General features: G+C 42.8%; 1 protein-coding gene across 2 annotated transcripts; it reads left to right on the top strand.

The window, feature by feature from the left end:
• Positions 1-27398, top strand: PGAP6 (post-GPI attachment to proteins 6). Of its 2 annotated transcripts, none has more exons than XM_073648531.1 (13): positions 1-118; positions 14554-14731; positions 14819-15026; positions 16013-16146; positions 16784-17046; positions 17314-17630; positions 17984-18077; positions 20838-20961; positions 22800-22936; positions 23906-24084; positions 24663-24809; positions 24940-25056; positions 26433-27398. In XM_073648531.1, the coding sequence occupies exons 2-13, from the start codon at positions 14574-14576 to the stop codon at positions 26727-26729; spliced, it is 2175 nt and encodes a 724-aa protein (XP_073504632.1). In that variant the 5' UTR covers positions 1-118; positions 14554-14573; the 3' UTR covers positions 26730-27398. The 2 variants fall into 2 exon arrangements, with proteins under 2 accessions (XP_073504632.1, XP_073504631.1); XM_073648530.1 differs by having other exon boundaries at positions 21-352.
• The last annotated feature ends 416 nt before the right edge of the window (positions 27399-27814 follow it).

Here is a 27814-nt window from a genome sequence, read left to right as displayed (position 1 = left end):
CAACATTGTATCAGCGCGGCGCCCCGCCCCCTGCCCTCGCTGTAGCTCCGCCCCTCCGGGCCGGTCCTGTCTCGTCTCGCAGTGTTTGCTCCTTATTCTGCGGGCGGCAGCGCTCAGGGTAGGACGCAGTGTGCCGCAACCTCAGCTGTGTGCGGCCTGATCGCCGTGTCTGAACATGTGTGTACCGGGATGCGCTGACTGTGCGGCCTGGGAGGACTTTGCTGCGCCATGATGGTGGCAGGAGAGGGAAGGAAGTGTCTGCTGAGCTGATCCAGGATGTGGACCCCCCGACTGCTACTGCTGCTGGTCTCCCTGGGGGTCCTGTGCCCCCCAGGTGCCAGCTCTACTCAGGGTTAGTGCGGAATTGCCCCAATACCCATACAGGTGCCAGCTGTGCCCCTCCATAGTCCTATACTGTGCCCCCATACAGGTGCTATCTGTGCCCCTCCGTAGTCTTATACTGTGCCCCCCAGGTGCCAGCTCTACTCAGGGTGAGTGCGGAATTGCCCCCATACAGGTGCCAGCTGTGCCCCTCCATAGTCCTATATTGTGCCAGCTGTGCCCCTCCATAGTCTTATACTGTGCCCCCCAGGTGCCAGCCCTCCATATGTCCTATACTGTGCCCCCATACAGGTGCTATCTGTGCCCCTCCATAGTCTTATACTATGCCCCCCCCAGGTGCCAGCCCTCCATAGTCTTATACTGTGCCCCCCATGTCCTTCCATAAGTCTTTTGATACCATGCACCCCACTACCCCAGGTTCTGCCAGCTCTACTCCAGAAAAGTATAAAATTGCAAGTCTTATGATACTGTGCCCCCCCCCCCCCCCAGGTGCCAGCTATATCCTTCTACAAGTCTTATGATACTGTGCCCCCCCCCCCCCCCCCCCGGTGCCAGCTATATCCTTCTACAAGTCTTATGATACTGTGCCCCCCCCCAGGTGCCAGCTATATCCTTCTACAAGTCTTATGATACTGTGCCCCCCAGGTGGCAGCTATATCCTTCTACAAGTCTTATGATACTATGCCCCCCAGGTGGCAGCTATATCCTTCTACAAGTCTTATGATACTGTGCCCCCCAGGTGGCAGCTATATCCTTCTACAAGTCTTATGATACTATGCCCCCCAGGTGGCAGCTATATCCTTCTACAAGTCTTATGATACTGTGCCCCCCAGGTGCCAGCTATATCCTTCTACAAGTCTTATGATACTGTGCCCCCCCCCGGTGCCAGCTATATCCTTCTACAAGTCTTATGATACTGTGCCCCCCCAGGTGCCAGCTATATCCTTCTACAAGTCTTATGATACTGTGCCCCCCCGGTGCCAGCTATATCCTTCTACAAGTCTTATGATACTGTGCCCCCCCCAGGTGCCAGCTATATCCTTCTACAAGTCTTATGATACTGTGCCCCCCCCAGGTGCCAGCTATATCCTTCTACAAGTCTTATGATACTGTGCCCCCCCAGGTGCCAGCTATATCCTTCTACAAGTCTTATGATACTGTGCCCCCCCCAGGTGCCAGCTATATCCTTCTACAAGTCTTATGATACTATGCCCCCCAGGTGGCAGCTATATCCTTCTACAAGTCTTATGATACTGTGCCCCCCAGGTGGCAGCTATATCCTTCTACAAGTCTTATGATACTATGCCCCCCAGGTGGCAGCTATATCCTTCTACAAGTCTTATGATACTGTGCCCCCCAGGTGCCAGCTATATCCTTCTACAAGTCTTATGATACTGTGCCCCCCCCCCCGGTGCCAGCTATATCCTTCTACAAGTCTTATGATACTGTGCCCCCCCCAGGTGCCAGCTATATCCTTCTACAAGTCTTATGATACTGTGCCCCCCCGGTGCCAGCTATATCCTTCTACAAGTCTTATGATACTGTGCCCCCCCCAGGTGCCAGCTATATCCTTCTACAAGTCTTATGATACTGTGCCCCCCAGGTGGCAGCTATATCCTTCTACAAGTCTTATGATACTGTGCCCCCCCAGGTGCCAGCTATATCCTTCTACAAGTCTTATGATACTGTGCCCCCCCCAGGTGCCAGCTATATCCTTCTACAAGTCTTATGATACTGTGCCCCCCAGGTGGCAGCTATATCCTTCTACAAGTCTTATGATACTGTGCCCCCCCAGGTGGCAGCTATATCCTTCTACAAGTCTTATGATACTGTGCCCCCCAGGTGGCAGCTATATCATTCTACAAGTCTTATGATACTGTGCCCCCCAGGTGGCAGCTATATCCTTCTACAAGTCTTATGATACTGTGCCCCCCCCAGGTGCCAGCTATATCCTTCTACAAGTCTTACGATACTGTGCCCCCCAGGTGCCTGCTATATCCTTCTACAAGTCTTATGATACTGTGCCCCCCAGGTGCCAGCTATATCCTTCTACAAGTCTTATGATACTGTGCCCCCCAGGTGCCAGCTATATCATTCTACAAGTCTTATGATACTAGGTCACTCAGGTGCCAGCTATATCCTTCTACAAGTCTTATGATACTAGGTCACTCAGGTGCCTCTTCTACTCCAGTTAAGTACAGAAATACCAACCCCTCCAAGGTGCCAGTCATGTAAGTCCATAAGTTTTATAATAATATGACCCCCAGGCGCCAGCACTACTCATGGTATATACAGAAGTGCCCTTGAGGTGCCAGCACTACTCAGGGTATGTACAGAATTGCCCCCCAGGTGCCAGCCATGAAGTTCCATAGGTCTTATGATGTCTTGCTTCCACCCCATTTGCCCGTGATTCCCTACACCCCTCTTCTGTACCCCATGTTCCCCCAGTCTCTATTCCCCATACTAAGTACTCAAATGCCCATTGAGTTCCTACCCACTACCTGCCAACCCCAGTATTGTAGCTTGGCAGCTCTCCCCTGCGTTCGCAGTGGCCAATCTGTGGGCCACTTTATGTAGAAGTTGGAGCTTGTACCCCATCACCTCTTCCCCCATTGTGGGGTGTTATGTTGCCTTCCATTGTATCTGGGCAGTCCTGCTTGCGCTGCAGGGGCTTCTTTATGGGTTGATACATTGCTTTCTAGTTTTAGGTGGCACTTCACACTAGTACCAGTTGCATTGGCATCGTCTGTGACTTTTATGGAGAGACTGCACTTGTGCAGGCGGTGGGCATAGACTTGTGGAGCACTGATAGGTGGCACATGGTGAACCCTGGGCATTGGGCATCCCTGGTGCCTACTGTTGTGGCAGGGCAGTGGGTAGTGGTGCTCACATCTCTCCTGAAGTCTGTGACTCGCCCCTGGAGCGTAGCTTTCTCCGGCCAGGCATTGCACAGAGCAGAGTTGGCACCGTTTTGCCCGCGGGCACAGCCTCTCCTTATTCTTCATTTGCCTAATATTCAGATGTGTCTGATCAGTGGTGCTGATGCCCCCGGGCGCTATGTATACTTCATTTGTTTATTACGGTACATTACAGTAATTATCTGTTATCCCTGGCACTCAGCTCCTCTGCCCTGCAGTCACCAGCTGTGCCCGTCCTAACTATTATTTAAAGGGACATCGTCTGAGAGGACTGTCTGACGTACCATTGCTGGAAGTCCGGTAACCCTGCGGTCCGATATGGGTAGCCCGGCACTGTTCTGCCCATTGATATATACATGCCAGATTAGAGGAATTTCCAGGATATCGAAATAGCAGGAGCCTTAAAGGGGTAGTACACCTTTTATGTTATTTTCTGCCATAATTTATACTCTAGTCCTTCTCTGGCATAAGCAGATACCAGTACCGTTTAAAGGCAAGTTGATCATGTTTTCCTTAAGGGCATTAACCCTGTGCCACCTGTTGGGTCACTTTCCCTTTAAATTCCTTGATTGGGCAAAGTGCATATAAGGATTAGTCTTACATCCTGATTACATTGTGTGTCATGGGGATTTGGCAAGGCTCAGTCACAAGAATAAGGAGGGTGTTACGCAACGATGACACAAGCCGCCTTTGGCCCTATTCGGCCCCCGCTCCTGTATCGATGTAACTAGTAAATGTCATCACATAGTGCGACGCATTTCTTAAAGGAATTGTCCACCCAGAACATCGCACAGCATGAGTTGGAAGTCCAAAGCTGGGGTTTGACATCAATATATTCTAAAAGGGTATATGGGCAAGCTTTGTACCTTTTTCGACAACCCCATTAAAGTGAATCTGTAAATAGGAAGGGTCCCTTTTAAATTATGGTATTCATATTGTCTAGCAACCAATCGGAGTTTAGCTTATAGCCCTTCATATGCAAAATGTGGCCTCTGGTTGCCATGGACAACAGGATTATTTGATACATGAGACCTTTAATATTTAAAGGGGAAATGCAATGAAAATGCATGTGACCCCTCCAATAATCTCAACAAAGATATATATAAAAAAAAGTCTAAATATTGATAATAAATATGTACACCCTCACTGTGACATGCCAGACAAGTATTAGCTTTTGTTTGTTTGCTTGTTTACAGGTCCTGTTTTCCATTGTTTCAGTTGCAAATGATCCTGAATTCTCTGGGGAAAACTAGTTTTTTTTTTTCTGCTTTTCCTATCACATGATTGTTAGCTGAGTATCCGCAGTAAACATCCCCCACCCCGCCGCCATTGTTTTACTAGTGACGCCACCATGACGCACCCCGGGGTCATTGTGGGTCACCTGTGAAAATTGCAGGTGTGAAGTGACCCAAGGATATGTAGAGGGGAAAAAAAAACACATCCGAAGTTCCATGACGCTTCACTGGTATTAAAGGAAATTGCATAACTGGCAATTCCCCATATACTTTTTTTTTTTTTTTTGTATGATGGATGCCTTTTCTATATATTTTGGTCACCTGAGGCCGAATGTGACTTGTAACCGGTTTTTCTGTCGATTTTGAGGCCTCGGATGACAGAAATTTGCCGCGACATGTAGCGACAGGCAGGCACCACACCCTGGGGCGTAGAGCACCGTCATGGTTAATCACCCATTCCTGGCATAACTATGTAAACAGAAAACTGCTATCTGGGGTGTAAAAGTTGACAATGGCATCCATAATTCGCTGTATGCCCGGTCGGCCCAGTAAAAAGGGAGCGGACCAAGACGAAGATGGCATTGAACATGAATTTCTGCCAGTAGAGTTGATTTAAAGGGATGTTCCTCTTAATTTTCACTTTTAGGGTGGCTCACCCCTACATTGTTGTCATCAATGGTACAGTCCAGCTTTGTCCTGTTTGACAGTTTGGTTGCTATGGATAAACTGCTTAACAACCTGAGACATTTAAATAGAGGTCGTCGGGTAGTGTTTCCCTAGCAACCAGTCTGATTTTATAAGGTCAATTTTTTTTTTTCTTTATTGCGTTTTGTTGTTTTTTTTTCTGCTTATTTTTTCAAGAGACATAACTTTTTTTATTATTATTTTCTGTCGTCTTATGAGGGCTTGTTTTTAGCAGGACGAGTTGTAGTTTAGTCACACTATTCACTTTATCATACGTTACAGGTGTCAGAAATTGGTGACATTTTTTTCCCTAAATTTCCAAAATACGCATACTTTAGTATTTACAATTTTTTTAAATTTGGGGGGGAAAGTCGCCATTTTCTGAGATTTGTTACCCATAATGTTTTCCTTTTTCCATCAAGGGAGCGTAATGAGTTCTATTTATATTTATTTTTGTGGATTTTAGTTGTATTTTTTTTTTATTGGTACCATTTTAAGGAACATATAATGTTTAAATTTAAAATATATTACACCGTAATCATTTTTTTATTTTTTTTTTTAATATTTATTTAAATTTTTTTTTTCCAAATCACTTTTTTTTTTTTTAAGTCTCTCTGTGATTGTTTCATCTTTTGTATAATGTGCTGCAATACTCCAAAATTGCAGTATGTCGTGGAATTTGACGATCTCCTCTGAAGCCCAGCCATAAGCTGGTCTTTATAAAAGTAGAAAGATGAAGGTGAATTTATCAAAGTGCCGCGGCAGTTAGAAAATGGCAGTTGGACAGGGCAGGACACAGGTAAGACATGCAAGACAATTAAACAAACTTGCTTCCAGTTCATCTTTTTGGCAAACAGTATTCACCATTTGTATCTGTGCAATTTATATTCTGGCTGCTACAATCATCCACATTCACCGTTCTCCCACAAATTTGGCACACTTCATCCATATTAACCCCTCACTCCTCTCTTCTCCTATGTACAGCTGTCATGCTCTCTTCACAATGTTATACCACACAGATCCATTCATTCCCACCATACAACACAGGAAACGCTCTCACAAATCACTCAACCATCTGCTCACTCTCTGTATCTTTCTTCTCTTAGTCGCAGGTGATATTTCTCCTAATCGAGGACCCTCCAGTAATAATAACACTAACTCTTTCCCTGTTAAATTCAGAAACCCTGCTAATCTCATTAATATTCCCTGCATATCTTCTGTCTCATTCAACTGTGCCCTTTGGAAAGCGCGCTCAGCATGTAATAAACTCTCTTACATCCATGACTTTTTCCTCTCTAATTCCCTCAACCTTCTGGCTCTCACTGAAACCTGGATCCAGCAGTCGGACACCACCGCCGCTGCAGCTCTCTCCTATGGTGACCTACACTTCTCTCATACTCCGAGACCTGACAACAGATCAGGTGGAGGTGTTGGTCTGCTTCTATTAACAAAATGTACTTTTCAGGTTATCCCCCCAGTACCCTCCCTTATCTTCCCTTCTTTTGAGGCCCACACAGTCAGACTCTACCGGCCCTTCGCCCTGCGAGTGGCGGTTGTCTATCGCCCTCCAGGTCCCTCCCGTCAGTTCCTGGATCACTTTGCTGCCTGGCTTCCAAACTTTCTATCCTGCGACATCCCCACGATAATCATGGGAGATTTTAACATCCCAATTGGCGATCCTCTTTCCCCATCTGCCGCTCACCTTTTATCACTAACCTCCTCCTTCGGCCTTTCACAGCTTGCTAATTCTCCTACACATGAGGACGGGAACACATTGGGCCTGATCTTCTCCCGGCTTTGCTCAGTACATGACTTTACTAACTCTCCTCTTCCTCTCTCTGACCATAATCTTCTTTCATTCTCGGTCAAGAACTGTGACTCTACTCAAGACACCCCCCCCCCCCCCCACACTTTCCACACTTATAGAAATATACGCGCCATTAACACCCAGAAATTTATGAAAAAGTTGCAATCATCATTGGCCCCAATCTCCTCCCTCTCATGTCCCGACTCTGCATTGAAGCATTATAACGAAATAATGCTATGCGCCCTGGATGAAGCCGCACCTCCTACACAAAGAACAATTCGGCATAGACGGCAACAACCCTGGCACACTCCTCAAACACGTCTTCTCCAGCTTTGCTCCAGGTGTGCTGAACGGCTGTGGAGAAAATCAAATCTGCCCGAAGATTTCCTCCATTATAAATTTATGCTGAAAACATATAACTCTGCCCTCCACCTCTCCAAACAAACCTACTTTAACAACCTCATCATCTCACTTTCCAATAATCGTAAACGACTCTTTGACACGTTTCATTCTCCTCAATCAAACAGCACAGGCCCCGATCACCGACCTCAGCGCTTACGATCTGGCCAATTATTTCAAAGAAAAAATTGACCATATCCGTCAGGAAATTTTCTCCCAATCCCCAAACGTTTTGCATGCTCTCCCTCGCCACATTGTATCTTGCTCACTTTCTGATTTCGAACCAGTCACGGAAGATGAAGTGATCAGACTCCTTGCATCTTCTCGCCCTACCACCTGCACCAGTGACCCTATTCCCTCACATCTCCTTCAGTCCCTTGCTCCAGCTGTCACCACTCACCTAACTAAAATTTCCAACCTCTCCCTCTCATCCAGTATCTTTCCCTCTTCTTTTAAACACGCCAGCATACATCCATTACTTAAAAAAACATCCCTTGACCAGAACTGCACGGCCAACTACAGACCTGTTTCCAATCTTCCCTATATCTCTAAACTCTTGGAACGCCTGGTCCATTCCCGTCTAATCCGCTATCTCAGACAACTCTCTTCTTGACCCTTTACAATCTGGTTTCCACTCTTTACATTCTACTGAAACTGCCCTCACTAAAGTCTCTAATGATTTACTAACAGCTAAATCTAATGGTCCCTGCTGATTCTCCTGGATCTCTCGGCAGCATTCGACACTGTGGATCACCAGCTCCTCCTCACTATGCTCCGCTCTATAGGCCTCAAGGACACTGTTCTCTCCTGGTTCTCCTCCTATCTCTCTGACCGCTCCTTCTCTGTGTCTTTTGCCGGCTCCTCCTCCTCTCTCCTTCCCCTTATTGTCGGGGTTCCTCAAGGATCAGTCCTAGGCCCCCTTCTTTTATCCTTATACACCGCTCCTATTGGACAAACAATCAGCAGATTCGGTTTTCAGTACCATCTCTATGCTGATGACACCCAATTATACACCTCTGCTCCGGACATCACCCCTGCATTACTACAAAAGACCAGTGATTGTCTTTCTGCTGTGTCTAACATTATGTCCTCCCTCTATCTAAAACTGAATCTGTCAAAAACTGAACTACTCGTATTTCCTCCCTCCACTAACCTACCTGTGCCCGATATTGCCATTTCTGTTTGTGGCTCAACCATTACTCCCCAGCTACAAGCCCGCTGTCTTGGGGTCATTTTTGATTCAGATCTTTCCTTCACTCCTCACATCAAATCACTCGCTCGTTCATGTCATCTACACCTCAAAAACATCTCAAGAATCAGGACGTTTCTCACCTTTGACTCGGCAAAAACTCTTACTGTCGCTCTTATTCATTCTCGTCTGGACTACTGCAACTCTCTACTTATCGGGCTCCCTCTTACTAAACTCTCCCCTCTCCAATCCGTCCTTAACGCAGCAGCCAGGATCATATTCCTCGCCAACCGCTACACCGATGCCTCTTCCCTGTGCCAGTCATTGCATTGGTTACCCATCCAGTATAGAGTTCAATTTAAACTTATCACGCTTACCCACAAAGCGCTCCATGCTTCAGTACCCCCCCTACATCTCCTCCCTTGTCTCAGTCTACCACCCTACACGTGCCCTCCTTTCTGCAAATGACTTAAAACTTAAATCCTCCATAATCTGAACTTCCCACTCCCGTCTCCAAGATTTCTCACGTGCTGCGCCAATTCTATGGAATGCACTACCCAGGACAGTTCGATTAATTCCCAATACCCACAGTTTCAAGCGGACCCTAAAAACCCATTTCTTTAGACTGGCGTATCGCCTAAACACACTCTGTCCGTCCCAGTTTTCCCCCATATTAAAAGCTTCTTCAACTTCGGGCTCATACCAACCATGCACATAATAGCCTCGGTCAGGACTGCACACATACTGGCTGGCGACCAGTCCATGTATTATTATTTATCCTATATAGTATATCAAGGCTGCATTATACAATATGTGTACATTTTACCTTTTGTGTCTCCCCCATTTCCTCATAGACTGTAAGCTTGCGAGCAGGCCCCTCACTCCTTTCGATATGAGATATGCTTATTCTGTATGTTTGTATAAGTCCACCCTAAAATTTGTAAAGTGCTGCGGAATATGTTGGCGCTATAAAACTAAAATTATTATTATAAGTTCCTTGGCTGCCATGGCAACCTACCGCTATCCCATAATCGCATCACACACAAAGTCATGGGTATCAGAACAGACTCCTGCGCCACATCGAACCTTGTAAATGCCACTGTCAAAGAATGACAAAGGCATTTAAGTGGTTAAACATCTGCTTAACAACCTATCTTGTCAAGTCGTTTTTTCCTAGTAACCGGTCTGACTTGGATTACTAAGGTCTTAATCGGATAGTGTGTCCCTAGTAACCGGTCTGACTTAGATCACTAAGGTCTTAATCGGATTGTGTGTCCCTAGTAACCGGTCTGACTTGGATTACTAAGGTCTTAATCGGATTGTGTGGCCCTACAACCGGTCTGACTTGTATTACTAAGGTCTTAATCGGATTGTGTGTCCCTAGTAACCGGTCTGACTTGGATCACTAAGGTCTTAATCGGATTGTGTGTCCCTAGTAACCGGTCTGACTTGGATCACTAAGGTCTTAATCGGATTGTGTGTCCCTAGTAACCGGTCTGACTTATATTACTAAGGTCTTAATCGGATTATGTGTCCCTAGTAACCGGTCTGACTTATATTACTAAGGTCTTAATCGGATTGTGTGTCCCTTGTAACCGGTCTGACTTATATTACTAAGGTCTTAATCGGATTGTGTGTCCCTAGTAACCGGTCTGACTTGGATTACTAAGGTCTTAATCGGATTGTGTGTCCCTAGTAACCGGTCTGACTTGGATTACTAAGGTCTTAATCGGATTGTGTGTCCCTAGTAACCGGTCTGACTTGGATCACTAAGGTCTTAATCGGATTGTGTGTCCCTAGTAACCGGTCTGACTTGGATCACTAAGGTCTTAATCGGATTGTGTGTCCCTAGTAACCGGTCTGACATATATTACTAAGGTCTTAATCGGATTGTGTGTCCCTAGTAACCGGTCTGACTTGGATCATTAAGGTCTTAATCGGATTGTGTGTCCCTAGTAACCGGTCTGACTTGGATCACTAAGGTCTTAATCGGATTGTGTGTCCCTAGCAACCGGTCTGACTTGGATTACACAAATCTTAATTTTAAAGCAGAATCATCCCTGAATTGGGGCCAAAGTCATGAAAGGTTTTACTAAATCTGAAGATGGATCTTAAATTATGAAGACATTGTGTCTCATCATCATCTTTCTCTCTGACAACACAGCAGGGAAGCTGTAAATGTCACCAGCTTTTCCCAGTAACAAATACACCTCATTGACCCATCTAACATACTTTGTTGACATGTTATCTCTAAAATTCACAGGCCCAAAGCCTGAGGCTGCACTACTGCCATGTTCCAATGACAATAGTTTCCCTTTTTGTTGCTGCCAGGTGCAATGATGTCATGGAGACCTTGAATATCCACATTCATATCAATATATCCATCATCTGGCTTGAATAGCTGTGTAAGTAGGTGGAGACATTGATGTAGATGGCGACTGCAATCCGCTCAAGGTCTCCATGAGATCATCAGAACCTCTCAGTAGTGCAGCCTCAGGCTTCGGGCCTAGATTTTGTACTGTTAATGTACACTAACTACCATTATTCATTCAGTCTTATTTCATGGACATAATGACCAGTGACAATTCTAGATAACTCTAGAAAACCCAATCACAACTCCGAGTCTGATCATTTCTCGTCTTTGCCATTCCTTCTGTGTCCGGACGAACCCGTCCTGCATCTTCACCGTCCCTGACTCAGCCGCTGTAATGACTTATGTCTCCTGTAAATGATTAATCAGACGATTCTCCTGTAATTACAGACCATTTCCTCCATTAAAAATATATATATATATATATATATATATATATATATATATATATATATATATATATATATATATATGGCGGTCATTATAACTCCCGTAGCGACCCAATTATAAAATCCACCAGTCATTATATCTGTATATAACATGGTGTTTCAAGCTTTTTAATAATATGGATCCACACATGGTCTTCATAGTAACACTTCCAATGTTGTCATTAGAGTGCCTTCGTAGTAGGCTTCGGGCCTATACATTTTAAGTGATTAGACCTCTGCCTAGGAATAAGGTATTATAAAATGTATTTATTATTTTTGTTTTCTCCATTTCCCATTGTTTTCAGAGAGATGAATATGACGCTTAAAACATCTATGTGTGTGTATGTATGTATATATATGTGTATATATATATATATATATAATTTTTTTTTTTTTTTTTTTTTGTTAAGTATATAATTCCACATGTGTTGATTCATAGTTTTGATGCCTTCAGTGTGAATGTACAATTTTCATAGTCATGAAAATACAGAAAAATCTTTAAATGAGAAGGTGTGTCCAAACTTTTGGTCTGTACTATATATATATATATATATATATATATATATATATATATATATATATATATATATATATATATATTTATTATTATTATATTTTTATTTTTATTTTTTTTTTGCTACTTCTCCAACAAGGTTAATAACATGTCGCTCAGCTCTCCCAGTTTACGGAGTGGATGAATATCGGCCTTATTTATTATTGTCCGGCTTCCACAGAAACGTAATAGGCTAGAAAGGAATTAAAAGGGTATTCTCATCTCCAAGATCCTATTCCAATATGTAGTAGGTATAATAATATTAGCAAATACCTCCAATTAGAAATGTAGTATAGTTCTTCTAATAAGCTATGTCGGTTACCCCATGTACAGGGCATTGCAGTAGCTTAGATATCCATGGTTACGACCATTCATATGGTGTCAGTTAGTTGTTAGTGATCGTAACCATGGATACCTAAGTTACTTCAATGCATCGTTGGGTAAGTGACCTAGCAAATCAGGAGAACTATATTACATTTCTAAATGGAGGAATTTGCTATTATTATTATTTTTATTACTAGATGGTGTCCCTATTCTAACGCATCAGGTATTCTAGAATATGTATGCAGCAGACCAGGCGCAAGCAGCAGAGCGGTGTTTAAATTTGGCGCCAATATCGGTGATTGGTTGCGGCCGCCACTCGTGACCAATCAGCGAACTGTGTTAGTGAGGACTGGAGAGCTTGTTTAAATTTGGCGATAAAATCGACCAATCAGCAGAGCATTGTTTAAATTTGCCGGCAATCTCGCTGATTGGTCTCGGCCGGCCGGCGGCCAGAGCCAATGAGCAGAGCGGTGTTTAAATTTGGCGCCAAAATCGCTGATTGGTAGTGGTCGCCGGCGGCCGCGACCAATCAGCAGAGCGGCGTTTAGATTTGCGGCCCATCTCGCTGATTGGTCGCGGTGGCGGTCGCGACCAATCAGTAGAGCAGGGTTTAAATTTTGCACCAATAATGCTGATTGGTCGCGACCGCCGGCCGCAACCAATCAGCAGAGCGGTGTTTAAATTTGGCGGCAATAATGCTGGTTATTCGTGACCGGTAACCGCGACCAATGAGCAGAGCGGTGTTTAAATATGGCGCCAATATCGCTGGTCGCGGCCGGCCACCACGACCAATCAATCAGCGAAGCGGTGTTTAAATTTGGCGCCAATACTGCTGATTGTTCGCAGCCGGCGACCGCGAGCAATCAGCAGAGCGTTGTTTAAATTTGGCACCAAAATCGCTGATTGGTCGCGGCCGTCAGTCGCGAGCAATCAGCAGAGCGGGGTTAAAATTTGGCGCCCATCTCGCTGATTGGTCGCGGCCGGCCACCGCGACCAATCAGCGTCGTATTAGTGTGGGCCCGGGAGCGGCGCTGCTTGTGCGGCTCCGTATTAGCGAGGACCGGGGAGCGGCGCTGCCTGTGCGTCTCTTTCTGCTGCGAGAAGCCGGGAGATGAGCGGCTGCTCGCCACAGAAGCATCCCGACCGGCGGCGCCGCTCCCCGGTCCTCCGTTCACACTTGCTGTCGGGAGATCAGCGGGCCAAGCCGCTGATCTTCCGACGTTAGCCGCATGGAGGTCAGCGGCGCCAGTCGGGGTAGTTCTGCTGCTAGCGCCGCTCATCTCCTGGCTGCATTGCCGCTGACCTCCGTCCGGCTGATGAGCCGCTAACGGCCGCCATCTTTTTTTCAGAAATCCCGCGGCGCTGATTGGCCGCTGCCGGACCAATGAGCGACGCGGGATTTCCAGGACGGACAGACAGACAGACAGACAGGATAAGACAATTATATAGTAGATTATTATTATACCTACTATATATTGGGATAGGATCTTGGATCTTTTAAGGATATTTCTCAAATTTTTTATTTTTTTTTGTAAATTGAATAGCTTTTTCTGTTATTTACATGCTTACATTTTGTAAGCTGTACACAAGAATTCAGAGTGTGGTGTAACTTAAAATTTGTTGGAAAAAGGGGGTTCCAGCATCCGGATCTGCATTAAAAACACTCTTTATTACAAAAATGTATTTAAATTTTTTTTTTTTTTTTTTTTTTTTTTAAAGTCGCAAATCAGAGCTGAAATTGGCTAGCAAACGCGTTTCGGACAGTTGTTGTGCAATGACTAAAGACACCTGTCTGAAACGCGTTTGCTAGCCAATTTCAGCTCTGATTTGCGACTTTTTTTAAAATACATTTTTGTAATAATGTTTTTAATGAAGATCCTGATGCCGGGACGCCCTTTTTTCCATTTTTGACTTGACTTCCTTGTGGCACGGCAAGTTCCTCTGCATTGTTCCTCCATGATTGGGTGAGCTGATCTATTCTATTTTTTTTATTGTTAAAACCTGTGGACCCCCAATGCGAAATCTTCAAAAGGGCTCCCAACTATCCAGTGTCTTTTATAGTTTGGTGTACTCATGTGGGCCAAATGGACCTACTGGGCCCCCTTGGGTTTCAGGGCCTGGATGCGACTGCAGTCTCTGCACCTGCTAAGGATACGTCTCAGTACAAATCACAGACCTTCAATTATCCTTTATGAATTTATATTCTGCCTATTTTTTTCTCATTTTGTAGGTTGTGGTAGTTCATGGTAATTTAACCACTAGGTGGCGCTGTCTCACGAGCATTGTTTCTCTTGTTTATACAGATCTCTCCTATGTTTCGGAGATGTTTTCTCAAACTCCCCAGCGATTGTCCTTCTTCAGCTGGTACGGGAACGTGCGGCTCTTCCAGTTCCAGGTGCCCGCGGACGCCGTGCTGCTCCGGTGGCTTCTTCAGGCCACGAGAGGGAAAGGAAACGGCTGTGAAAACGTAGAGATCACAGTGTAAGTCTGTCTCATCCGGCAGGATCTCGCCACCATGTCTTGTACTTAGGACCCCTCTAACCCGGATCCTTGTCTTGTATTTTCCAGACACTTCCGTTATGGAGCCCCACCGGTGATTAACCCCTTGGGCTCCAGCTTTGCGCCAAATACGAGTGTCCCATTCTCGTTCAATCAGACAATGACATTTCGAAACACTATGCAGAGTAATTTATACTTAAATATCAGCAACCCCACACCCGGGGACTGGTTTGTAGCTGCGCACCTGCCCAAAGATACCGAAAAAATTGAGATTCAGGTGAGTCGATGAATTTTTTAGGACGTCGTCCATTTCACTTTAACCCCTTCCTGGCACGGCGATTTTTCTTCTTTTTTTTCCCCACTTTGCTCTTTTTTTTTTTCCCCTCCCCTTCTTTTAAGATCCATTACATTTTTTCTTTCTTTACCCATAGCCATATGAGAGTTTTTTTTTTTTTTTGCGGGACAAGTTGTAGCTTTTAATAAAGCCAGTCACTTTTAAAGTTTAATGTACTGAAAAAAAAGGGGGGGGGGGAACCTCCCAAGTGGAGTGAAATGGTTAAAAAAAGTGGAAATGTATTTTTTTTTTTTTTTTTTCATTTTGGCTTTTAAAGCATTTATTGTCCAAGTAATATGATTCTCCAGGTTGGTCCGATTACGGCGATAGTGTTTTGCTTTACATATAATATTTAAAATAAAAATCAATATTTCAAAAATATATATATATATTTTAAATGTATTTATTTATATATATATATATATATATATATATTTATGTCTTAATAATTTTTATTTTATTTTTTTTTTAAATATTGATATATATAATTTGAGGTGACCTTCTTATTTTTGGGTACAAACATCACTTTCTTCAATTTTTTTTTTTATTGCATTTTTAGTTGGAGGGGCGAGGACTGGATAAATAAAGGCAAATCTGGTCTTTCAATTTTTTTTCTAATTTTCCGGTGTTTAATTTCAATTCATGTGAAGATACCAAGTTGTTGTTGTTAGAGTTTTTTTTGTATTTTTTTGTTTTCTTTTATGCTCTTGTTTTTGTTTTGTTTTTTAACATTTCTTTTTATTGATTTTACTTTGTTTTTGGGTCTCTTGGTGGCAAGAGAGATTTGTGCTGCTGATGTGTGAGGATTGTTTAGACTGGATACAACTGTAACAAAACCTCAGCTGTGAGCAGTGTTGGGAACATTCAGCTTTCCTGTGGAGTGGGGGGGTGTCCTTTCTTTGCAGTGATGTTCCTGTCTGTCGTTCCAGGGTCTCACCACCTCCTGCACGTACATCTTCCAGCCAGAACTGTTTGTTCTCCGAGAGGTGGACGTGCCGATTCTGCAGGAGGATTCGCCCGCGCTGCAAGTTCTGGAGTCAATAAAGAATCCGGCCCGATACAAGTAATTACCTAGACTCGGTGTGATGGACGAGGACAATTGCTGTCTCAGATCACAAGGGAAAGGGCGAGATCCGCCATCATGTGATGATAATAGATATCCGGGATTAGAGTGCAGCTATGTATGCCTGCTTAGATGCAATGAGCCCTGTATACTGATACTGTCTGCTCAGCCGTGTATCTAATCCTATCATATGTGATACTGTCTGCTGAGCAGTGTATCTAATCCTATCCTGTGTGATACGGTCTGCTGAGCCGTGTATCTAATCCTATCTTGTGTGATACTGTCTGCTGAGCCGTGTATCTAATCCTATCATATGTGATACTGTCTGCTGAGCCGTGTATCTAATCCTATCATATGTGATACTGTCTGCTGAGCCGTGTATCTAATCCTATCCTGTGTGATACTGTCTGCTGAGCCGTGTATCTAATCCTATCTTGTGTGATACTGTCTGCTGAGCCGTGTATCTAATCCTATCTTGTGTGATACTGTCTGCTGAGCCGTGTATCTAATCCTATCCTGTGTGATACTGTCTGCTGAGCCGTGTATCTAATCCTATCCTGTGTGATACTGTCTGCTGAGCCGTGTATCTAATCCTGTGTGATACTGATGAATGACATGTCTGTGTTTTGCTCCTCAGGCTTTTTGTCCCAGAGTACACCCAGGAGCTGCGCATACAGCTGTTTGGATGCACGTCTAATGCCACCGGGTGCCCACTGAAGGTCTCCGTGGGGTCTTTCGCTCAGCCGGACTCCCCTTCCCACGAGGTGAACTGCAGTGAAGTTTCGGACTGTGCGATCGTCCTGCAGTCTCCGCCGTGGGAGAAGTGGCTGACCGTCATCGTGGAGAAGCCGCAGTGGCTGAACAGCAGCGTGTCCTTCCAGCTGGCGTACAACCTGTCAGGTATCATTGGGGGGGATTAGGCATACCTGTGAACCTTTCTGATATCATTGGGGGGATTAGGCATATCAGCGAACTTTTCTTGTATTGTTTGGGGGAGGATTGGGCATATCGGTGAACCTTTCTGGTATCATTGGCGGAGGGGGTGATTGGGCATATCGGCTATGTTCCTGGTATGTGAATGGCTGTGACTCCTGGGATCCCTCTGGTCTCTGGCCATGACTATTACCCATCTTTCCTAGTAACTTTTAACCCCTTCTTTTCTTGCAGTCTGTAAACCGGGAAGCGTAGGATCCAGAACGTTCCTGTCTTTCCTGAACCTGTTCTCCCCTAACACCTCCGCCTTGTTAAAAGACGGCCCGCAGACGACCCCCGGCACCCCCGCCCTGCTGAACGAGGGCCCCACGTCCTGTCTGCGCAAGTACCCCGTTATCCGGGAGGATCTGGACGTGGTGTCTGTCCGGTTCCTCCCGGTGACGAGTCCGTCGGTGCCGGTGGCGCCCCAGCAGCCCAGCGTGGTCCTGCTTGACCTCAACTCGGAAACAGACAATGGCGGGATGCTGGTTGTCAATTTGCAGTTGAATAAGGTGAATATTTTTGTAATTTTCAATTTTTATAACTTGTCCTCTTAAAGGGATTGTCCACTTTCTGATAAAGTCCCTAAAACTCCTTGAATTCTCAGAGAACCCAAACCAACCCCCTGTATTTTTATGGCATCTCCCTGGTTCTAGTGACATGCTGCCCATAGATCCGGTGGGTCCCATACTGCTCAAGATGTCGGCAGTCACCGCTTCCTTGCTTGTGTCATTTGTGTGTGGGAGGAGGAGGGGTACCACTATTCCTTGAGGGTCCCAATTTTTGTCTAATATTAAAATTTGAGGCTTGTAAGTTGTCGTGATGACTCTGAATACTCCCCCCATCATTGTGTTCTTCCCATCAGACAGGTGGGAGCAGTGTGAACAGCACGGTGGTGGCGTGTCTGAGCCCGGCCGCACCCGTCCTTAACCTGAACGTCACGCAGAATTGCAACACAGGTAACATAACCCGATATTTGTTTAGTTTTCTTGCCTTAAAGAGGTTACTGATTTTTGCAACATCTGGTCGGGTTGGTTACAATGTATCATAAGACCGGACTGGCCCTTTAATTTGTAGATCAGTCAGTGGCTGCGGCGCAGGTATTGGTGCTCACCAGACCGGTAGAGCTGGATCGCCGCCATTCCACTGCTGCGCAGATCCGGTGTGCGGGACGTGACCTGCGGCTACGGCTCTGATCTCGGTTTATTTTTATATATTGTGGAAGAATTGACATCATTATTTGGCCACAAATCGTCATCTCTGTTCTATTATTACCAGATAAAAAGGATCGTCCACCAGGTGTGTGGTCCTGACGATCAGTCACTCGCCCCTAACCTTATAGTAGCAAAGTACATAAATGTGTTTAAAAAATATATATGTGTATATATATAATATAATATATATGTGTGTACTCAAGCCCCAAAGAGACAAACCATTTACCGCATTCGTGACAAATTCAATGCCACTGGCTCAATCCTTAATGCTCCAAAAACTGCTCGACCCAAAACAGTCTGTACAGAAGATAATAAACAACTTATTGCTGAAACATTTGTTCAGAGTCCAAAAAAGTCCACAGAAGAGCCTCTTTGGAATTGGGAATTTCACGAGCTTCTATCATGTGAATCCTGAAATCTATTGGGTGGAAAGCTGATCGTCCACATCTAATTCATGGTTTATTGGAGGATGATCCAGACAGGCGGCTGCAAATTAGTGAGATTATGCTTAATGAACTTGAAGAAAATCCAGTAATTTTAGATAACATTATGTGGAGTGATGAAGCTTCTTTCACATTCTCCGGCCATATTAACAGACAGAATTGTATTTACTGGTATACACTGTGTTCCAAATTATTATGCAAATAATATTTTCGCAGATTTTCCCAAATTACCTATATGAATTGCAGTCATTGTAATTTTTCAGTCAAATAACTATTAGAGTACAATTGAAAGGTTTTTGTACAGACTGCCTATGATAACAGTATATGTTTAAAGAAATAAAAAACTCAAACTGCACTCAAAATGCATGTTCCAAATTATTATGCACAGCAGAGTTTTCAACCTTTTCATTTTAATAAAGAACAAAAAAATGTTCATTTTTGAAATTATAAGCATTAGCAGGTTATTACACACTGAAATCAAACAGTTTTCAACTCAAAACTTTATTCTAGGTGATGTTACATTTGCACATAGGACCCCTTGTTCGAAAGGAGCTTCTGAACTCTCTCGTCCATTGAATTTGTCAGGTTTTGGATGGTTTCTGCGTCAATTGTTTTGCATGAGGACAGAATACCCTCCCAGAGCTGTTGCTTAGATGTGAACTGCCTCCCGCCATCATAGACACTCCTTTTGATGATGCTCCAGAGGTTCTGAATGGGGTAGAGGTCAGGGGAGCATGGGTGCCACACCATAAGTTTGTCCCCTTTAATGCCCATAGCAGCCAGAGATGCAGATGTGTTATGTGCAGCATGAGATGGGGCATTATATGCATGAAAATGATCTTGCTGCGGAATGCACGGTTCTTCTTCTTGAACCATGGCAGGAAGTGCTGTTTGAGAAGCTCAACATACATTATGGAGTTCATCTTTACCCCGTCAGGGATCCTAAAAGGGCCGACAATCTCTCTCCCCATGATTCCAGCCCAAAACATTACTCCACCTCCTCCTTGTTAGCGCAGTAGCCGTGTTTGCATGGGGTGTCCATCAACCAGCCATCCTCCACTCCATCCATCTGGACCATCGAGCGTTGCACGGCACTCATCGGTGAACAAAACAGTTTTGAAGTCAGTCTTCATGTATTGTTTGGCCCACTGGAGCCATTTCTGCTTGTGTGCAGTGGATAGAGGAGGTCGACAGGATGGCTTACGCACAGCTGCAAACCTCTGAAGGACCCTGCATCTTGTTGTTCGGGGGACATTGGAGGCACCAGCAGCTTCAAAAACTTGTCTGCTGCTATGACGAGGCTTTTTTGCCGCTGCTCTTTTAACCTGACGTAATTGCCTGTAGGAAAGAGTCCTCAATTTTCCCTTATCAGCACGCACACATGTGTACTGTGAATCAGCTACATACTTCTTGATTGTGCGATGATCAGGATGAAGTGTCTTGGCAATGTTGATTGTAGTTATGCCTTGACCTAAACACTCCACAATTTGTTGCTTCTCAGCAGCCGACACATCCTTTTTCTTTCCCATTTTGGCAGAAAATGTAGGCTGCTTAATAATGTGGGACAGCCTTCTTAAGTAGTCTTGCCTTTCATTGGACACACCTGCCAAACTAATTAGCACTGGTGTCTGCAATTGCTTACAGTGATATAAAGAGCCCTGACACACATCACCATCAATGAGTTTAACTGACAAACAAAAAAATTCTTCACTTATCACTCCTAAACACTTTTTGCATAATAATTTGGAACACAGTGTAATGAGAACATGCATTTAACATTAGAGCAACAACTGAATGAGCCTGGTGTCAATGTTTGGGGTGGGATTTCAAGTTTTGGTGTTTTAGGACCAATATTTTTTGATGGAACAGTCACAGGAGATAAGTATCTCGAAATTCTAACGAATCAAATTGTTCCCCAGTTACAGCAACAGCCGAATTCAAATGTTATTATTTTCTGTCCACCTACTTTTGGACCACCCTGTATATTGTGTGTGTGTATTTATTTATTTTTATTATATTATATTTTTTTATTTATCTTTTTTTCTTTTTTTTTTCTTTGCAGCTTTTTCACAGGGATTTTCCTTCAGTTTGTCTGACGGAGCAACTAGTGGCACTCACAACATCCCCTACCCTGTGACCGATAGGTGGTATCTCTCTATGCAAATCCTGTGCCCAGGAGACGACAGGTAAATACTGACCTCTGAATAGAGCAGTATTATAGTAGTTATATTCTTGTACATAGGGGGCAGTATTATAGTAGTTATATTCTTGTACATAGGATCAGTATTATAGTAGTTATATTCCTGTACATAGGAGCAGTATTATAGTAGTTATATTCTTGTACATAGGGGGCAGTATTATAGTAGTTATATTCTTGTACATAGTGGGCAGTATTATAGTAGTTATATTCTTGTACATAGGGGGCAGTATTATAGTAGTTATATTCTTGTACATAGGGGGCAGTATTATAGTAGTTATATTCTTGTACATAGGGGCAGTATTATAGTAGTTATATTCTTGTACATAGGAGCAGTATTATAGTAGTTATATTCTTGTACATAGGGGCAGTATTATAGTAGTTATATTCTTGTACATAGGAGCAGTATTATAGTAGTTATATTCTTGTACATAGGGGCAGTATTATAGTAGTTATATTCTTGTACATAGGAGCAGTATTATAGTAGTTATATTCTTGTACATAGGGGGCAGTATTATAGTATTTATATTCTTGTACATAGGCGGCAGTATTATAGTTGTTATATTCTTGTACATAGGGGCAGTATTATAGTAGTTATATTCTTGTACATAGGGGGCAGTATTATAGTAGTTATATTCTTGTACATAGGGGGCAGTATTATAGTAGTTATATTCTTGTACATAGGGGGCAGTATTATAGTAGTTATAATCTTGTACATAGGGGGCAGTATTATAGTAGTTATATTCTTGTACATAGGGGGCAGTATTATAGTAGTTATATTCTTGTACATAGGGGGCAGTATTATAGTAGTTATATTCTTGTACATAGGGGGCAGTATTATAGTAGTTATAGTCTTGTACATAGGGGCAGTATTATAGTAGTTATATTCTTGTATATAGGAGCAGTATTATAGTAGTTATATTCTTGTACATAGGGGCAGTATTATAGTAGTTATATTCTTATACATAGGGGGCAGTATTATAGTAGTTATATTCTTGTACATAGGGAGCAGTATTATAGTAGTTATATTCTTGTACATAGGGGCAGTATTATAGTAGTTATATTCTTGTACATAGGGGGCAGTATTATAGTAGTTGTATTCTTGTACATAGGGAGCAGTATTATAGTAGTTATATTCTTGTACATAGGGGCAGTATTATAGTAGTTATATTCTTGTACATAGGGAGCAGTATTATAGTAGTTATATTCTTGTACATAGGGAGCAGTATTATAGTAGTTATATTCTTGTACATAGGGGCAGTATTATAGTAGTTATATTCTTGTACATAGGGGGCAGTATTATAGTAGTTGTATTCTTGTACATAGGGGGCAGTATTATAGTAGTTATATTCCTGTACATAGGGGCAGTATTATAGTAGTTATATTCTTGTACATAGGGGGCAGTATTATAGTAGTTATATTCTTGTACATAGGGGCAGTATTATAGTAGTTATATTCTTGTACATAGGGGCAGTATTATAGTAGTTATATTCTTATACATAGGGGGCAGTATTATAGTAGTTATAATCTTGTTGTTGCACTTTTATTATTGAGGAGTGTATGTCTTGTGTTTCTTCTCTGATGTCTCTCGGTTTCTATGTTGCTCCTCATTGAGCTGATGTGGGTGTCGGGGGTCGGTGTAGTTCATTATCTGGGTTATTACATTGCCCTGGTGATGGGACATAATTAGGATTTCCCCTCGGGGATGTGATGATCTTCTCCCTTCTCACCTGTAGATTGATTACAGCAGATATCGTTAATGTGACCTCCATTGTACACTGAATTTCGGATCCATATAAAACCTGATTTATTTTGCCTTTTCTCCAGTACGTGCCAGCAGCGGGCCTCCAGGGTGATAGTGACGGCGTACCTCAGCCCCTGCCTGAATGACTGCGGACAGTACGGGGAGTGCAGGCTGCTCCGGAGGAACGGCTATCTGTACGCCGCCTGCAGCTGCAAAGCAGGTGAGAGCTGATAACCTGTAGTGGCGCAACCGTGGCCATGAGTTGGTGTAAATTTGTGGATTAAATTCAGTTTTCCCTTTTGGGGTGGAAATTCGGAGGCAATTGTGCAGAACTGCGCGATCATAAAATTGTTGTGCGGTCGCTTTATTCTGCAATTTACAGGCAACAACAATATGGGACTTATCCAGGCTGCCCCCCTGCTGGTCATATCGGTGTATAGCGTCTGTCAAATAATATCTTTACAATACACTTTGCACTGCAGTTCCTCAAGACCTCTGCCTGCTTTGATATATGTGTGTATATATATAATTATTATTATTATTTAAATAATATAAAATAATAGATTAATATATGGGGGGGCTGCTCATTTATATTATTAAAAGTGGATATGTTTAGTTGCAGAAATGTTTGCATGATGGGAACATTTGTCTAAAAGGTTATCCTAAAATGGGGCAACTCTTACCCCGCGGTATAGCCAGGGGTGCTCATAACTTGTCACATCAATACAGAGTCCACGCCCAAATTCCAGCTGTTTGCCTCTGGTTCTGTTCTAATTCTGGACATATTTATGTCGCTGTGCACACGTACGTTCCCTGTCCTGCAGCCATGACACCCTCCTGAGCTATGCACACTCTTTGTCCCATAGCCGACCTTCAATCCATGCGTTCACGTCATATGTCAGTAGCTTACAGGCAGAAAAACACTCCAAATGCCAAAAAAGGTCATTGCACTCAACTTATTATTTCCATTTGGGTCATAGATACTAAATCCGCTCCAAATACCTCCAAAGTGTGCATCAAAAATAATTCCCGAAAAGTGTCCAAGAGCCCCAGCATCAGCCCCTCACAAAATCCTCTCTCTTTTTACCTTGGTGGGTGACGTACGTGATGTAGACTCTTTGAGTTCTCAGTTTGGACCCCGTCGGTGCCGTCACAATCTGATTTTGTCTGGATTTTCTCTTTCTGGCAGGTTGGGCCGGTTGGAGCTGCACCGATGACCAGAACGCACAGTCGGTGGCTCAGCAATTGATCGCCACGTTATTGCTGACCCTCAGTAACCTGATTTTTGTGCCAACTATAGTGGTTGCAATTTATCACCTGTATTTTGTGGAAGCGGCTGTCTATGCCTACACCATGTTCTTCTCTACGGTAGGTACAGAGGTGTTGGGGTTCATGGGCTGCCATGGGTGATGGTGATTCTGGGGGTGGGATACCAAGTCCATCTTGGGTGATAATTGATCTAGGTTCCCCTCTGGGTGACTGAGCTTCTGAATTTTTCATCCACGGGGATGAGGAATTGAATGCATTTTTCACCCCGGGGTGATGTAGCTTCTTATTCCCAAAGGGAAGGTGATGGAGCTTCTGAGGTTTTTTCAGGGAGGTGACAGAGCTGCGGAGTGCTTTTTTTTTTTTTATGATGGTGACGGAGCTCCAGAATTCTTTCCAATCAGCAGAACTTCTGTTTTCATGGATGATGGTGTTCTTGGACTTTCCCTGGGTGGCGGACATCATAACCCAACTGTCTCGGGCTCCTGAGCTGTTCTAACCCAGCACACCCCATAATCACAGGTCCCTGGTTGATCCACACCCCATGTGCCACTATTTTCAGATCCCAAAATTACGCTCCTTGTAAAATGTTCATCCATCTTTTATCCCCACTGCCGCCTTCTCTTGGTGATGTTGTTTTATTTTTCTTTATTACTGACCAGCGTGCTTTGTTCTTGCAGTTCTATCACGCCTGTGACCAGCCCGGGGTGACCGTCATGTGCATCATGGACTACGACACCCTGCAGTTCTGCGACTTCTTCGGCTCTGTCGTCGCTATCTGGGTGACCATACTGTGTATGGCCCGGCTGAAGAAAATCTATAAATATGTAAGTGACAAGATATCGCTACGTCGAACCAGAATTTATTTCTGGAGTCCTCAATGATTATTTTTAAAAAATAAATAAAAATTCAGTTTTTATTGATTTTTATTTTTTTTTTTCTTTCTTTCCCCTCCAGGTCTTGTTCATGCTCGGTACATTAGTTATCGCAATGTCTATGCAGCTTAACCGCAGAGGGATCTGGAACATGCTGGGCCCCTGTCTGTTTGCTTTAATTCTCCTGGTGATTGTCTGGGTAAATATTCACATTTCATCCATAGACAGTTGTTTTGTTTTTATAGATGTTTTTCCAACGGAAGAAAATTGCAAAATAATTGTGACCCTATGGCCTATTAAAATAGAGGTAAAAGCTCCTGTACACTCAGTAATGAGCCTCCCAAAGTGCCAGTAGGGGGTAGGGACATAATGGCATGTCCTTTGTCAGATCATCAAGTATGGCGCGGAGTGTGCATATGTTGGCGGTATTACATAACTGCTACCTGCCTCTAAAAACAGCAACCAGAGTATACTCCACTTGTTGCTGTTTTAACAATCCATCACTGACACCCACATTTAAATGGTTTGGTTGCCAGTGTGCACTCCAGCTCCCATTGGCTCCCCGCAACGTGATCGCAGCAGGCCGATGCTTACTGAAGGCTCGGCAGCTACCATATTAGTTCTTTGCGAAACCCTACTCCTTTTTCCGGGCTTCATAGGAGAACGTCATTTTGCCTTTATACTGCAGTATAAAGAGCAAGCAATCAGACGATCACAGGTTCAAGTCTCCTAGAGGACTAAAAAAAAATATTGAAATAATAAAATATCACCCCAAATTAGAGAGGGCGAGAGCCTGAACTTCCACCGGTCCGCCCATCCTTAGTAGTAATGAAAATAAAGGGTCTCACATAGTCTAAAAACTTTTTTTTTTTTTTTTTGTCTGTTGGTCTTTTTTTTTTTTAATGTTTAACAGTTTTTTGATATTTTTGAACTTTTTTTTAAAATATATAATTTGTTTTCACTTGCCAATTTTTGAAGATTTAATGGTATAAAAAAGAATATTCATTTTTCCTATTACCGTCCGGGGCTATGTTTATGGGAAAAACGATGGCTATTTTATGATGTATTAATTTTTATATATATATATAATATAAAAATATATATATATCATTTCTAATAAAAAATAATATAAATATATTCAAATGTTAATACAAATTTTAATCATCTAATATAATAATGATATTTTTTATATTAGAATAATATTATAATAAATTATTCTACTAATACAAATATTTTAATGACAGTGCAAATATTCTAATAAAATATTCAAATAGTCGAATAGTCTAATCTTAATAAAAAATATTCTAATAAAAATATAATAACACAGATATTCAAATAATCTAATAAAAAAAATCTTCTAATACAAATATTCTAATATATTAAAAATATTCTAATACAATTATTCGAATAATAAACGCTGTTCTATTAATACTAATATTCTAATAGAATATTTTGTCTATTAGAATATTTTTATTAATAGTAATATTACTATTATTAGATTATTATTAATAATAATAAACAAAATATTATTAGAATATTTTTATTAGAATTTGTCTTTTTTTAATTTTATTTTAGACAACGCGAGGAGTGAAACGTCGCCACTGTTACCCGCCCAGCTGGAGACGCTGGGTATTTTTCCTCCTACCTGGCATAGCCTTGGCCTTGACCGCCATTTCAGTTTACGTCTTCGCAGAAACCAACGCCAATTACTACTACACCCACAGCCTCTGGCACATCATGGTAGCCTCCAGCGTAGCGTTTCTTCTCCCACCTCGCGAAAGAAGCAAGAAGTCCTGGCAGTGGTCTCAGTTGCTGGACTGCGACTATAAAATCTGCAAGGACGACCGCGAGGAATTATACGTGGTCACGTGATACATTGGAGCGGTCTTCATCCAGCGGAGGGAATCCTGGCGCCTGCCACTTTAAATGAATATTCACTCTTCGCGCAGTAGAACAGGGACTTTTTTATTATTATTCTCTTTTATTTAATACAGACGATATCACCGCGGCCACAAACTGAATATCAGCCATTGTTTCTTTTTTATTCTTTACCTCCATGAGGGATTGGACAAGTTCTGATTTTTCCAGATCGATAAAGAATTCCTTGATTGGTGTGAATTGGACACGACTGTGACCGACCCTGGGTGCCATTATTTTTTACATTTTTTTTTTTGCATTGCATTTTTCACAACTTCAATTGCACAGCAGCCAATGCAGTTTTTAGAAACCAAAAATATTCCCAAAAAAATTATATATTTTTTTTGGGGACCGCATGACTCCATGCCTTAACTATATATTACCTGCAGCGACTTTACGAATGTGTGAACAATCACTACTGAATCGCATGTTATGTTACCGGGAATCCTCCTTCCTTTGGGAGGTGGAAAGCAATAATTTCTGAATTAGGGGATAGCTAATAATAGCTAATTAAGGGAGGGGTGCAATGATGTGTCTGAATCTTTCTGTATTACTCCAGATGGGATGCCGGTGACTTTTTGCCTCCCCCCCCCTCTAACCACAATAAAGTTAATTTGAGCATTTTGTTGGGTAAAAGATTGGGCAGTGCCCAAGGGTCCGGCAATGAGGCATGAAATCGGTAAGCACCATGGGATGTGTGGGATCAGCGTATTGATGGTACATGGGGCACCGAGAAGGATGTCGAGCTTAGGGTGATCTCACTTATGGAAAAAAAACGCTGCATAACCAGGTGAATATATGAATAATTAAAATTATATATATATATATATATATATATATAGTACAGACCAAAAGTTTGGACACACCTTCTCATTTTAAGATTTTTCTGTATTTTCATGACTATGAAAATTGTACATTCACACTGAAGGCATCAAAAATATGAATTAACACATGTGGAATTATATACTTAACAAAAAAGTGTGAAACAACTGAAAATATGTCTTATATTCTAGTTTCTTCAAAGTAGCCACCTTTTGCTT

Source organism: Phyllobates terribilis, unplaced genomic scaffold (genome assembly GCF_046119375.1).
Source record: "Phyllobates terribilis strain yellow unplaced genomic scaffold, ASM4611937v1 Scaffold_9__5_contigs__length_417890890, whole genome shotgun sequence".
Lineage (NCBI taxonomy): Eukaryota > Metazoa > Chordata > Amphibia > Anura > Dendrobatidae > Phyllobates > Phyllobates terribilis.
Note: the sequence above shows the minus strand (reverse complement) of the source record. Positions and strands in the feature narration are given on the sequence as shown.

What these genes read in the sequence shown, in the direction of transcription:
- PGAP6 (XM_073648530.1), top strand. Translation starts at nt 277, where the DNA reads ATGTGGACCCCCCGACTGCTACTGCTGCTGGTCTCCCTGGGGGTCCTG. An exon ending in AGGTGCCAGCTCTACTCAGG is followed by an intron (nt 353 to 14,553) that starts GTTAGTGCGGAA and finishes TTGTTTATACAG; the next exon opens with ATCTCTCCTATGTTTCGGAG. An exon ending in CCGAAAAAATTGAGATTCAG is followed by an intron (nt 15,027 to 16,012) that starts GTGAGTCGATGA and finishes CTGTCGTTCCAG; the next exon opens with GGTCTCACCACCTCCTGCAC.